This window comes from Rhinolophus hipposideros, assembly GCF_964194185.1.
Source record: "Rhinolophus hipposideros genome assembly, chromosome: 6".
Lineage (NCBI taxonomy): Eukaryota > Metazoa > Chordata > Mammalia > Chiroptera > Rhinolophidae > Rhinolophus > Rhinolophus hipposideros.
The window spans coordinates 70,711,486-70,726,886 of record NC_138052.1 but is presented as its reverse complement, the minus strand read 5'-3'; the positions used below and the strand labels follow the sequence as shown (position 1 = coordinate 70,726,886).

At 38.3% G+C, this 15,401-nt stretch overlaps 1 protein-coding gene across 1 annotated transcript in view; it reads right to left on the bottom strand.

Moving 5' to 3' along the window:
- The window catches only part of LOC308498560 (aldehyde oxidase 4-like), a gene marked incomplete at its 5' end in the record, with an annotated part of 96,312 nt that overhangs the window by 44,830 nt on the left and 36,081 nt on the right, over window positions 1–15,401 (bottom strand). Inside the window, 9 exon segments of the mRNA XM_081050782.1 lie at window positions 1,164–1,348; window positions 3,460–3,569; window positions 4,639–4,732; window positions 6,401–6,552; window positions 8,355–8,447; window positions 8,683–8,827; window positions 9,948–10,028; window positions 10,631–10,714; window positions 13,062–13,123. Coding sequence (XP_080906908.1) covers window positions 1,164–1,348; window positions 3,460–3,569; window positions 4,639–4,732; window positions 6,401–6,552; window positions 8,355–8,447; window positions 8,683–8,827; window positions 9,948–10,028; window positions 10,631–10,714; window positions 13,062–13,123 — 1,006 coding nt within the window.

Here is a 15,401-nt window from a genome sequence, read left to right as displayed (position 1 = left end):
CACCAGAGTTACAAAATTTCTTTTCTTGTGATGAGAACTTTGAAGATCTCCTCTCTTGTGGGTGGCCAGATGGTTCAGTGGTTAGAGGGCACAAGCTCTTAACAACAAGGTTGCCGGTCTGATTATCACATGGGCCAGTGAGTTTATTAAAATTTACAATTTTACCAACAGTGCACGAGGGTTCCTTGTTTTCCACATCCTTGACAACACTGGTTATTTTTTGTCTTTTTGATAATAGCCATTCTAACAGGTAGGAGGTGATAATCTCATTATGGTTTTGATTTGCATTGTCCTGATAATTAGTGACATTGAGCATATTTTCATGTACCTTTTGGCCATCTGTGTGTCATCTTTGGAAAAATGTCTATTCAGATCCACTGCCAATTTTAAAATTGGACTGTTTGTTTTTATTATTGTTAACTTCATGGCCTGGGAATGTTGATTTACCTCAAATAGCTTGGGTAACAAAAGTATGAAAATGAAGTTTCCTGTGATCTGGGACTTCATTTTGTTCAACGCTGTATCTCTAGCAACTAGACCATATCTGGCACATACACTCCTCAGGGAATGACTGGTAAATGACCAAATTATTGATGATGGTTGTAAAATATTTCAAAAATGAAAGGTTTTACATAAAAGCTGTAAAAGCATCAAATTATTTTACTATCTGAGAAAAAAACTTTCATTAAGTTCTACTTGTTGATACTGAGTATGATGGGTGGATAAAAATGATTGTAAAAGCACTAATTGGAAGAATTTTAAAAACTTAACCTTCCAAATGCTGGAAATAATGAGAGTGACAAGAGGAAGGCCATTTAACCTTTTGGAACATTTCGTCTACTTTATGTGGTTTTAAGGACATTTTCAGATGTCTTAGGACACAGTATTGGAATCATTTACTTATTTTGCAGATTAATTAAAGGTGAAATTTTGAAAATACCTACTTAGATTAATTTGTGCATTAATGTTATTATAGAAACTGTAATAAAAGAATGGTTATATCTTGAAGGTGATTGGCTTTTGGATGACTTTTCCACAGTGTTTAAATTTTAAAAATGAACATATATATGTTGTAATCAGAAAAAAGTTTCCAAGTTCTATTTTCATTAAAACAGTAAAACAGAAATGTCTGAGTTTCGCATTCCGGATGTGCTATGACATACCTCCCAATGAGCTGCTTGCAGGTTTGGCTTGCAGAGACCACGGTGGGGCCAACACTTCCATAGAACATTTGAAGATCCTTGATGGTGTCTGTGCCATCTTCAAATTTCACACTCATCCCGGCATTGACAATAGCAAAGGCATTCTCCTGACATTGGGCCAGCCGCATTCCTGACACAAAGTGCCACTGGAAATAGAAACACATTCAGAATCCTTAGTGTTTATCTCCACTGTCTGATGAACAGAAATAACTTAGATGATTATTAATGATGAAAAGGATCCTGTGAATGGACAGGAGTTCTCACATAGGTACTGTTATTGACTACAGTGGGGACTGTATGTGAGTACTGGGCTACGTGCTTTAGATGTATTAATATTTAATCCTCACAACAACTTTATTCATTTCCAATTTACTGATAAGGGAACTGAGAAATTAAGTAATTTGCACAAGGTCACACAGTAAGTGGTAGAGCTGGGGTTCAAATCCAAGCAGTCTGGCTCTCCAGAGTCTATGCTTTTTTATTTTCAACTCAGAATCACTACACATGGCCTCGGGCAAGTGACTTAAACTGTTCCAGTCTTAATTTTCTGTAAAAGGAGACAGTTGGGTTTGATCAGAGGGTGGCTCAGGGGCTGCTGAGAGGGATGAGGGGAAGATAAGGAGGTGAGGTACTTCTCAGAGTGAACTACCACACTTCTACTTTTAACTGTTTCAATTTGGTGTTCTTTGTAAATTTTATTTGAAAAGAGTTCTGTTAAAAAAAGAAGCTTCAAATCTACTGGACCAAATGGTCTCCAAAGTGCTTTCCATGTTTAAATTTGTCATTGTAGCTTAAATCTCATTACTAGTGTGAAACATTAGAGTCATAAGATGGGAAAGCTTCTTTGTGTGGCCAGTAGCTCGGTGGCGGGCGGGAGAGAGGTTCAACCCCACCACCATGGAACTTGTCAAGGATAAAACGTTTTCTATATGAAAGCAAAGGTGATAAAGAAGTGTTTGAGACACACATCATATTTACTCTCCTGTACTGATTGATGAGACGTCCTTTTCCATTCCTGCTGTCACCACCCTCATTAACTTTTCTCACCTGAATTATTGGATTAGCGTCCTAAGGTTGAAGTCTTCATTGAACCTTCAGTCTATCCTCCCACCAAGTTATTCTCTATCTTTCCAGTGCATCGATGTTCTTAAAATACCAGTTTCATTAAGATTTTATCTTGCGTTAAGGCCTTCAGAGGTGGCTGTTTGCTAGAACACATGCAAATTCCTTGATGGAACAATCGATATGGAGCCCAAGCCTCGTGGCCTCTCCAACCACCTTTCCCGGCTGCCTAGCCTTCAACCTGCCTTTCTCCCACGACTTCCCGCCTTCACGCTGTTCCCCCATCTGGAATGACCACCCCCTTCTCTTCATTGATCCACACTTGATCTCAACTGCTTGCCTTGCCCTTTGAACAACACCGGGGAGGGCTCTCCCCACCACCAGAACTACTCCCGCTCTGCGTCCACTCATTTCCTGTCTAAGATGATTAGCTGTTTCCTATTTAAGCCCCTTTTCTTAGATTTAGAGACTTTGAGGACAGGACACCATGTCTGAAAAATCTGTGTAGTGTCTTCTGGGTTTAGGACCGTGTCTGGCATGTAGAGTGGTAGGCAGGTAATAAAGAAATTAGTTTGTTTTAAAACTTTGGTTATGTATACCAACTACACTTAAATAAATAAAAAAATAAACAATTAACAGAAAAAAAGTATTTGGTTAATAAATGTTGGTTGAGTTGGAAGTGTTTTTATGATAATGAACTGTGAGTTTACCGGGAACTTGCTGTAGATGATGTTGGTGATAGTTGTACTCAGTTTTGTCTAAGATGCATATTTATCTGAAACCAAAAATTCAACTCCTCACACAAAAGGCTCTCCTTTTACAGAGATAGGGCCGAAAGATATGCTGTTCTTTTAATTTCTTTTAAAAACAAAATTAAAAAATGAATACAATAATAATGAATATATAACATCGAATGGAGCCTGTATTGTATTCATCTTTATACTGACACAGTCATTATTTTATTCTATTTTTTATGGAGAAAGAGACCCATGAAGGCAAAAGTGCTGATGTAAAAACAAATCAAATGGTCATCTGGAAATTTGCTCCTTTCACAGAGCAGCCCCAATAGTCTCCTTGTAGCAGGTGGTTGGAAATGGAGAGGACACCATCCCCTGGAAGCCTCTCTGGGGGTCCTGCATAGGACACAGGATGAGTGGGCTCCCTCGGGGCAGGTGGCGGGTGAGGGAGTCCTTACCTTAGTAGAATGGGGAATAGAAACAGATAACACAATCTCTTCCGATTTAAGGTTGGCTTCAGGTGCTCTCTCAAGGAACTTGCTGTCTAAAGGAATCTGCCGCTCTCCGTCTATTAGAGACAATGACTTTGATTAGAATGAATTTATCTAATTGGAGACCATGCAGCAAGGGACAAATGTGATGTATGTGGTGGAAAGAGGGAGCGCAGACTGGGGGCCAGAAAATGTGGCTTCTAGTTCCAGCTCCCAAGCTGAGTCACCCTATGTAAGTCACAGAAGCTTTGGGGTTCCTGTTCCCTCATCTGCGGAATGACAGGGTTGGACCAGATAAGCTGAAGAGTCTTTTCTGGTTCTTAGAGCCCATTATATGCTACTCACAAATGTTGGCCTTGAAGAACTTTAAAGTTCTGTGGAGCAACTTAGTACAACATAGGTTCACAAATGGAAAATGGGTACAAAGTATTTCACAAATGGGAAAATTGAGGTCCAGAGGTCCAAGGAGGTTAAGTGACCTATCCAACGGCTAGAGGTGGGACTAGTGGCAGAGGTGGGGTGCCTGATATACAGCTTTTTTTCTTTAAGCAGTTTACCGTACTCTTTTATTTTATCTACCATATTTTTAAAAATGTGACCTTAATCAATGAGAGTGTATCTTATATTAATAGCCCGATAAATAATATGCATTGTTTTTGTTTCCTGAAATTTAAATCATTTTCCTTGGCAAAGCTCAAACTGTCTTTGAATAAAGAGAGAAGTCGTGAGTAATATGCCTCACAAACTTGATTTTGTTTAAAATGAAAAGTCCTAGAAAAAAAATTTCTAGCTTTATGAAATTCTGAAATAAAATATGCCATAAAACTTTAAAACCACAGATACACCTCATTAATTTTTTGGTTAACTGCTTTGATATGATTTGGACTGTGAAAAAATGTGGCCAAATCGTTAAGAAAAATTGTCAGGTGCAGGAACTTATCTGATCTACAAGACAGAGAGCATCTAGGGAACAAAATAATTGATCTGAGTTTCATCCTTACATTTGCGGTAGTGCAGATATAGCTGATGTGTACTTTGTAAGTCTAAGTTAAATGTATTGGGGTTCCTAGTTCATGGTTTATAGAAGGAACTACCTATCTGACAGTGATAACTAGAAAATAGAATGCCTAAAGCTTCATCTCTTACCTTTAGATATGAGGTTGATGATAGCATTTCCTGCTGCTAAAATGGGATTTAGGTCAGAATAATTAGGCCTGCTCACCACATGTCCTCCTAAAGTCTAAATAAAAACAGAGATGACATTTTTTTTAAATACACTTAGTTATTTAACAAATAAGCAATTATATATACAGGGATGTTGTATAAGCTTTTAATCCTCTTTGCTTCATGGAAAGATCTGGCAGAGTTTCAGGGCTACTAAACAGATTTAAACAACATATTGTGCAAGACTCCCACTTCTTACTTCAGTTCAAACTTACTGCTTGAGAAAATATTTGTTTCCCATGTACAATGAGGAGGCAAATTTCTTTGAGAACTGACCCTAGTATGAGTGTTTAATAACATAGGGGAAGGTGGAGACTTGAGCCTGAGTGTACTCCAGAGAACCCGGATATATAGCATTCACATTCAAAATGTTTGCTGTGCTGCTGTGCCATAGAATTCTTCTCTATTGCACCAAACCGTCAATAAAGCTGCGTCAGACATGGCCTTGAATGAAGACTTTTGTTGGGAGTCAACGGGGCAAGATGATGTTGAGAGGAAGAACATGGTCCAGAAAAAGGGACAGAAGATGCAGAAGGTGTAAATACACAGTGGATTTTGAGAGTCAGCAGAAATAGGGCCAGAGTCAATCAGGAGAAATGCCCTCCACCCTAACCCTGCTGAACTACACCCATCATGTGTGGAATGGGCCAGTGGTTCAAACCAATTTCTCAGGAAATCTTAAATAATAAGAAAACCTCAATAAGCTAGATAACGGGGACATCCAAGAATAGACATATGAGATACACCTGTTTAGAAACTGACTAGTACGAAGGTCGAAGAGGAGTACCAGAAATAAAATAGCATTTTGGAAATGTAGGCTCTTGTTTACTAATCTTTGGATAAGACATATTTCACACACTGTTAGAGCTGGACAGGATTTTAGAGATAATTCATTTGATTGAGCCTTAATGTTTAAAATGAAGAAGCAGAGGCTTAAAAAGGTCAAGTGGTTTCTCCAGGATCACACCACTCACAGGCGACAGGCTGGGATTGAAATCTGGGCATCTTCAGACTCCAGGACCATCATCGTGCAATAGAATATGATGCTTCTCACTTTGGGCAAATGCATACACAAAAGGTGATGCCTTTCACTCTGGGCTCATGCACCACACTCACACTCATGTTGCACAGACTTATCTGACATTGACTTGGGATTCCTCTTCAGAGTAATGTTTGCTAACCTGAACAGAACTGTGTGACTGTCTATAACTGCAGCTCTTTTTACATAATGCTAGAGAACGTGAGGTAGATAAAAAGCAGGACTGGTTGCAGATGAAAGGCAAACCAACTGCAGAATAAGAAATCTCAGCCGTTTATGAAAATTGTGCTTGAAACTTATCACCAGACGAGCTGCAGAAAAAAAGAAATCTCCGTCCTTACCCAGAAAATTCCTGAATATTCCTCCTATAAATTTGAATGTGCAGTCCCTAATTCAGCCCTTCATTAAAGGGACATCAATAATAGGCTTAAACCCCAGCTGAGTGCTTAAACCCCAGGAGTGCTGCGGGCTATGGGGTAGCCTGCTTTTCCTTTTTCTCTGCTTGAAAAACTGATCCTTGCTTTGCTTTTGTTTTAGCTTGTGCTTGAATAGTTTCCTGTGCGCTGCCAAGAACCCACGGGTCATAGACACTTCTCTGGGCCTCCCTGGGCGAAGGAATCGCCTAGCCTCCTGGAACAAACGTACCGCCATGTTCCTAATCTGGGGTCCGGCAAGTGTCCTCAGATGCTTCAGGAGGGCACGGTACGTCTTAGTCTTCTCCTTTGGTTGCTCCGAAACAATATAACCTAAGGCATCATTCAGCTGGGCCAGGCTGTAGCCTGCACCTATGGTCACCCCTGAAAATAAGATAGTGGAATAAAAACTTAAAGTCAACTGTAACAAGGTGCACGTGTGGCAGGGAAGCAATCTTTCAAATATTTCTTCTCTTTTCGGATTAATTTAGAATGACAAAAACTAAAGATAAAGATATTTCTGGCCATTTGTCTTATTCCCAAATGATAGTTACCAAAATCTTCTTGTCAGTCATATATGCCATACATTTTAGGAATACCAATCACAGATATCTAAAATTGATTGCTTTGTTTATTCCTAACTTAGTGTTTTCCTGAATATATTGATCAAATGTAAAAATTGCAACCAAGATCCTATAAGATGTTTAAAAGATCATTAAGCCTAAGTGGGAATTGACCTGCAAATTCGCATTGCCCATTTGCCTTTCTTCCACAGCCATCTGTTCCTATTGTTCCCTCATCAGAACAAGAATTGACACCTGCTGGTACCTTGGGCCAGTTTCATTTGCAGGAAATGTTTTGAGGAGTTATGGTATCATCTAGTTCATGCATTCTCAAAGGGGCAATACTGCCCCTCTGGGGGTAAAAAACTCTTATTCGTTTTATGTGTAAAGCTCTGATATACATCCTGTATATCATGAACAGATATATGGTCTATCTGTGGCTGTAAAATTTCATGGAGGGATGATTAGAGGAAACGTCTATCGTTTCTTAGAGAGGCAACCAATCAACAAAAAGATTGAGAAACACTGATTTAGTTCTACAAGCTCTATTTACTAGCTCAGCTCCTCCACACCCACCCAACCCTAATCTCCCTAAGGTTATTCCTAACTTAGTGTTTTCCTGAATAAATTGATCAAATGTGAAAATTTCACACCTTCCTCCCAACCCTCTATTATACCAGCATGGCCTCCCCTGGCTCCATCTCTTCCTGTGAGTCCTTTGATAGGGACTGTCCAACAGGGAAAAAAAGAATAATGGGCAGACTTGTTTAATATTGGCAGGTCAGAGGGGAAAGTAGACAAATTTCCATTTGATTTCTGCTTACTGGGCTGAACATTATTTTATGTAGAATTTTTAGCTCCTACATCCTGTTATCTATGCAAATGTTGAGTCTGCGTAGTGGATGGTGGGATATGTTTCTCAGACAGCCTGATTTGGTGCATGATGTGGAAGGAGTACTTTGGCTAGGAGTTAGAATACCTAGGATGTAGTCCTGCCTTGACCGTGTGTTAGCTCTGTGAGCTTGGGGATGTCACTTAAGCCCTTAGTTTCTATATCTTCTTCAGGACAATGGAGATGCCAAGGCTACCTGCTATGTCTACCTCCCAAGGTTGTTACGAGGATCAAAAAAATAAAAAGAGGAAGAAGAAGATATGAAAGCACTTGGTAAATTGTGAAAAGAGTATAAAATAAGTAACATTGTTCACAGTGCAAATTTCAAATTTCTGGCTCAGATTTTTTTTTCTTTTTTCTTTGTGACTGTGTGGGGGTGTAGATGAGCCTTGAGGAAATTTGTGAATCATGGAGTAATGTCTGGCAAGACCCTTTCCTACTGGCTTGCTAATGTTTAGTCTTTTTATTTATTCAGTCATTCTCTCCGTACATGGCAGCTACGTGGTATCTTCCCACTATTAGGGCTCCTATGAGAATGTAGTACTCAGTGACACACCTGAGAGGGTCAGCTTGAAAAGCACACGGAAAACACATGTAGATGCTCAATAAATATTTTTGAATGAATACATGAAGTCAGATCTTCTATGAAGTGCTGAAATCAGCCCAGGGAATATAATTAACAGCTTACCAACAGCCAATCATTACATTTTATTTGAAAAGAAGGCACGTACCATTATCTGTGCTGTCCACAAAATATAGTTCTGGAAGCCCAAGTGGAGTTATGAAAACTGGGTAGAATTCATCTTCGAATTTAATTCTGGGTCCTTCAGGAGAAAAGCATTAGAGGCGATTAGAACAGGAAGGCAAGGGCTGCTAATAGATGTCACTTATTGACATCAAATCATTGATGTGACACAAATGATTTACTTGCAAAAGAAAACAGCAAAGCATTTTAAAGATCATAGGTATCCATTAATAAAAATGAATTGTACTTACGCAGAGTTTAAAAAGAGACGCAGATGTTGGGTTACCTAAAGAACATACTTAAAAAGCACGCACCCACTTCAGTGTTCCCCATGACAAGGGGGGCTTGGGGGAAATTGACTTTCAGCTCCAGAAGGTCACTGAGGGTCACAGAGGTTATCCAGGAAGTCCTCTTCCCTTGGAACGTCAGCCTTCTCTTGTTTGGATCTTCTGCCATTCTCTGCACAGAAGCAAAAGCAACAGGCTTTCAAGTAAGGCTGCTGCACTACATTGTACGAATATATCCGCCGTCCTGGGAGTCCAAATGGCCTGCTGGTCATTTCAGCTTTCTGAGGCGACCTCACTGATAGCGATTAGGAGAGGGTGGCCTTATCTGAAAATAGACTGTTAATTTTCGTGTGGGCACCATTGAATAAACATCACAATAGGTGTTTGTCCGTTAACACCTGCAAGCTGGGTTGAGTTTGTTACAGAATAGAGCAAACTCTATCTGCATTTGTGAAATATGTGAAGAGGAGGCAGCAGGGTATAGTTAAAGTGTCTCAGCCTGGAGCAAAATGGCCAGGTGTCTTGTACTAGTTCTGCCCTAACAGTGACTCACAGGGGCCTCATCTCTGGGGATTAGGTTTTTCAGTAGGACAGAAAGTGCTTAAAGGCAAAATGATTCTTGAAAAAAAAATTCTTAAATCATTCAGCAGATATAGCATAAATAGACTTTTTTTTACAACTCTGTAGACACACACGTATGTCTTTATATCTATATCTATATGCATACATATAATCTTTAAATACTAGTTATGTCCAACTTCTCGCACTCTGAGGGGTGCGTGGAGTCTGAGACCCTCTGAGAAGCCAGTAGAATGATATCCCTCATCTCAGGCTCTTGTCAGGGCATAGTCATGGAATAGAATGATGGGCATATCACACTATTTATATTATACTCTTTTTACTGAGTTGAAGATCACAGAGATTAATAATAAGAGTAATATAATCCCATTATAAGTATCATTTAATTTTTACTTTACCAGTTTTCCAAATTCCTTAAACATATCTCACAGTGTAGCTGTGTGACCTTGGTTACGTTGCCCATATTCTCTGAGCTTAGTTACCATCTCTAACTGAGGGGGTGAATCAAAGCATCTTTGAGGTCCTGGCAGCACCACTCTTCTAGGCTGTCTTTTTCTAATTATTTATAATGGAGTTGAACAGGTTCCTATAAATGGGTTATCATATTGGACACAATCCCAGATTTAACGTCTAAAACTCAGTAATTCCACAGTGTAATACAAAAAAGCTTATACAACGTCATGTTATGAAACAACAAAAGTAAAGTATCTTACTATCAGTTCAGGAGGAAATATAGGTTCCTGGGATGGATCGAAGGGCTGGAATTCGTCTTCATTATACAGTTTGGTACATATCTAGACAGAACGAAACAAAATACAAATGCAACTTCAGAGTTTCTGAGAGACGTACAGGAATCTCTACTTCAGAGTATCCTGAGTCAGGGCCTAAACCTCTGACACCCCTGACACAAAATGGAGGTACCAAACCACAGGGCATCCCTGAGTGGAATTCTTCTCACCCTCAGAGACAGTGGGTTTCCCTGCAGATTTACTAGACACTGGGCTTCCTCTTTTGGCGTCACGAATTGTGTTTTAAGTTTCTGTGCTGGGTGTCAGATACTGTTTGCAGAGAATTACTTGCCATGAGCATGAATATGCACCATTGCTAATGTCTCTTGAAGTGCTTGATTAGGGGGTGGGTAGGGGGTGGATGGGTAGGTAACCCGGAAAAGACACAGAAAGTTGTAACGCTTCTGAAGGAAAACAGACTTCTGTGGTGACTGGCCTCATGAAAGTCCAGGGCTTGCTAATTTTGGAACTTTTAAAGGCTGTTTATGCCCTGAATTCACTAGCTTTGTATTTGACTCACTGAAAAGAATAGAAAGCTTGAAGGAATTTGGATTTTTGTAGGTATATTCCAGTCAATCCCCACCTGAAGTGGAACACCGGATACTTACTTTTTCCTCTCTGTCCACAAAAGACTTCTCTTCTTGATCCATGCAACATTTTCCTGATCCTTTCATTTGACATGCAGTTGATTCCTTAGGAAGTAATTCCATGTAAAGCAAATTCATTGGTCGATTTTTAAAATACTAACCTGAGTACCTGGCAGTGCCCAAACCCTAGAGGAGCTATGGAAGAAGTAATTGAGTGTGTCCTTGACATAAAAAACTCTGTAGTAGGATGGGGGTGGAGACAAGCTATTCCATCACTGAACAATTAGAGAAAATTACATGGATTGTGCACTCTGCTCATGATAGGGTCTTTTTGATGGTGCCACTCAAGTAACAGGGGAGGACCAAGTGGGTTAGAAGGAGGGATGGGGTCAGCAGCTAAGGCTTCCTACTTAAAGTGAAATAAACGGAGTATAGTTGGTAATTAAAAAACTAAAAAAGATGGCTCTTCTTTACTGTAAGGGTGAAATATCATGTATCTGTAATGAAGTCCTGGGAAGACAAACTACCTTTAAGACTTTCTACACACAAATATAAATACATTAAAAACTTGAATTTATTTGGATGTTATTGGAGCTAGTCTGAATTATTTGGATAATTCAAATCCCAAACCATTTTACCTTAATTTTCAGAACGTTTCAGTCAGACCCAAAATAGTGTTTTTGGCCTGAATTCACTAGTTAGTTATTACAACTCTCAAATTATTTCGTTCTTGTTTGCCCTTTTCACTTGCAGACACAGCCTGAGTTTGTGGCTATTTGCACACCTATAGTTTGACTTCATACATGGAGCCAAAGAGACCTGAAGGAGACCTGGGTTCTAGGTCTTAGTGTAACACACACCAGCTGGGTTGAGTTTGTTAAATTAGAAAAGGAAAACAAATTTCTTAGATTTAAATATGCGAAAGACATGCATAGTATCTGACACATAGGAAGTGCCGAAGTGGTGGCTGATATTTTAACTTCTTAGGTAATTTTTTACAGAGTAAGAAGGGATTTGGATTTTACGACAATGCTATGCACTATAATGGAACTAACTGTAAGTGGCTGAATGTGGGGACCCAGAGTGAATGAGCCAAAAATATCTATCTTTGCATAGATTTTTGTCTCCAAGAAAATGATTATGTAGTACTAGGTTGAATCATATGAAGTTGCTGTTTTTGTACGTCAAAAATAGTGGAATATTGGCCATTCATATGGTTCAACTGATATAGTATCTTACTCAGTATTTAAAATAAACTAGTGTAGTTTGTAAGAGGTTTTTGAATTCTTCGTTATTGGTCTAAAAGTAGTTATTTTTCCTTCAAAAAATTAGTATTTGGAATTAATTTGTACACCTTGAATTGTTTTTTTCAACCAAAATTATGCATAGTTTATTTTTTCCATAAAAAATTAGTGCTCAGAAAATACCCTAACTGCAACTGTGTAAAAAGTGTGTCTCCTCTTAATATTTAACGTCCTGAAAACTTAAGATATCTCCAAACTATCCCCCCCTTCATACACTAAATCATTCTTTTCCAACTTCCTTTATCTATCTGGTTCCTAGATCTCTCAACTTTGAAGGTGATTGGGATTTTTTTATTATTGCCTCTTTATCACCTGGAGGTTATGATGTGGGCGATCTCCTTCTTGAAAGTACTCTTTCTGGGCTCATACTCACACATCGGTCTAGGTCCTCATTCTCTTATGTATTGGATACTGCACTGGTCCATGCCCTCATCCTCACCATGTCTCTCCCGGCTTATCCTTCCTACAGGCACGTACCAAGAATTTTTCTTTTGAAACACTATTCTCGTGTTACTCCTAGCTTGAGAATAGATGATGATGACTATATATTGGTTAACTCTAAATTCCTTAGCCCCAAATAATACCTTTTTACTCTTTAATGCTTCAGCCACATCAAAGTCTTAGCTGAACCTTGGACATCTTGCTTTTTCCTATATCCATGTAATGTCTTACTTGGAATTTTCTAGTGCCTTCTCTTCACCTATCCATTTCTATCACTTGCTTTATGAACCGGTTCAACACTCCCCTTTTCCAATAAGTTTCCTTTGTGTCTTCTCTTCCTGCTCATTAATTCTCTTTAATCTACAATCTTTCAAAATTTATACACATGGTACGGAAGATATATTGAGCTTTTAATTATTTTGCCCTTCAATTATGGTTTAATTTCACTTACTTTAATAGAGTTTGCATCTTTTGAAGTCATGGACCATGTACTTCTTACATAACTGCCTAATTTAAGGCTATAAACAAAACAGATGCTAAATGTTTATTAAAAACAATCTCAACAGTGGCATTCAACTTTCAGTGGTTAGAAAGGTCAGCATGAGGTTATTTTAGAGATAATTAAATGCAGTAGATGATTATGCATAGGTTTATTAATGTATTAAAAGTGCTAAAAATTTATATACGTATTTTGCATTTTAACTTACCTCACAGAAAGTTTTTCCACTTTCTACAATTAGTCGGTATCCAGTACAGCGGCACAAATTTCCTGATTAAGAAGAGATCAATTTTTGATGGATGATATAGAAATACATCGCATATTTGTGTTTCATGTTTTCAGTGGATGGCCATATTAGTAATAAGATTCTTTTTTGTTTCCCAAACCAGCAAAATGGCTCTTTGGAACAGAGGTACTCTTCAAAAATAGATCTTGTGATTATATTTTCTTTCTGAAATATCACAAAGATCTCAACAATTTTTCCCAACCAACTCTTCATGCCTTAATCCCACCCCTGTCCTAACTTATATAACCTGTCACCCCCAAAAACATCTCAGATGTAGTCCTTTGTTAAGCTTTTCTCATGTAGTCTCGTCTCCCTCAATGTCTTCTTAGGCAAAGTGTATCCATTTTTCAGGGCCCAGCTCCTCTTCTCCATGGGGTCTGCTCTAACATCTCAGTCAGAGCTGTACCACTCACTGCCTGGATCCTTCTGCAGGCCTATGATTGACTATGCTGCAGCAGGCTTGTTTATGTACATGACTTACCTCCCTCGTTGGATCTTAAACTCCCAGGGTAGGCAAGGATTGTCTTAGATGCTATTGAACCCTCTCAGTACAGCATGGTAGGTGTTCAATAACTACCTGGTATTATTTTAATCAGTCAACATTTCCAAAGCATGGTGGATAGGTGAGGAAACCACTATCTTTTAAAAAGTATATTCAAATTTTGCAGCCAGCATAATATTTATGAAGATGTTTTACTAACATGGGAACATTCTTAAGTTATACTGTTAAAATTGTGTTTATAATGTAAAATTACACACTGGCGGTGCCAAAAAAATGTCTACACATTTTAAAAGTCTATGCTCAAGCAGTAGTTCACCATAATCAGAATTGTCTGCCTGCTGATGGTAACCACTTTGAGCACCTCCTGTAATTGCAGAGGTCAACCGTGGTTGTATTCTTCTTTTGATATTGGTATATATTGAGTATTACAATTAATACAGTTTTTTTCCTTTCTAAAAATGTGTATACATTTTTTGGCACCCTATGTATATCATAGTCACAAGTATTTAAAGAAAGAACTATGCATAAAAAGGCTGATAGAAAATAGAAGTATTTGATTGTGGCTGTCTTTTGGTGGCAGACGTATGAATGAGTTTTCTCCTTGTCTTTTAATGTTTTTTCTTAATAGGAAGGTGTTATTTTTATACCCAAAATAAATTTAAAATTATTACGTTCAAATACAATTTAAACATTTCAGAGGAAATGTATATGTGTCAAGTGGGCAGGTTTAAACACCTAGAAAGAAAGTGTTGTGTGGAAACTTCATGGTAGTGAGTCATGTGGAAACTTGGTTAATAATTATATTCCTTTTTGTAATAGAACGGGAATAGTTTAGGAAGAAACTGCATGCACAAGACAGATTCAGATTCATAATCTACCTTTCCTTTTGCTAGGAAGAAAGAATATACAAGATGTATGAATTAAGAATATCTCTTTGGAGTAGAGGAAAGGAGCTGAAATATCTGGAACATAACTACATGGCATAAAATAGTATTTAAGTGGCAATGGACACTTTCTGATAAACTGTAAGCAAACAGTAAAGCTTAGAGACAGCTAATGTCAGAGTTTTCTAGTTTCTTTTTGTTCTTGGCCACATAATCAGTGCTAAGCCCTACTAAAGGCCCACCAAGGGATCGCTAATAACACCCATTGCAAAAATTCTTCTGACCCTAAGGAAAAGGACAAAACTCCAAAAAATTTACTTCCTTAGTCTTGAAGGGAAAGACAAGATGAAATGAAGTGGTGATTTATATCAGTTGACCGTCTGAGAAGGTACATGCCATACCTAATAGCATTTTTTTGAATTTTATTTTATGTTGTTGTTTTTCTTAAAATATGAACATAAAGGTTGTCAGTGTGGCTAGTATTATGATTTTAGAAAGAGCTCAAGTAAATGGATTGCAAACTAAAATATACTCTTCAAATTATTCACTCCTAGTAGAATAAGGCTATCTACTTCATTACTTTATCCAACCTTTACAACACCATCTCCTGGTGGTCATTATGTGAATTACAGTCATCGAATCTGGGAGGAAATAATCCATCTCTGTAAGACTGTGCATATTCAAAGAGAGAAACAACAAAGCAATATACAGATTTAATGCAATCCCCATCAAAATCCCAATGGCATTTTTACAAGAAATACAACAAAAAATCATCAGATTTGTGTGGAATCACAAAAGACCTTGAATAGCCAAAGGGATCATAAGAAAAAAGAATAATGCTGGAGGTATCCCACTCCCTGACTTCAGTTGTATTAC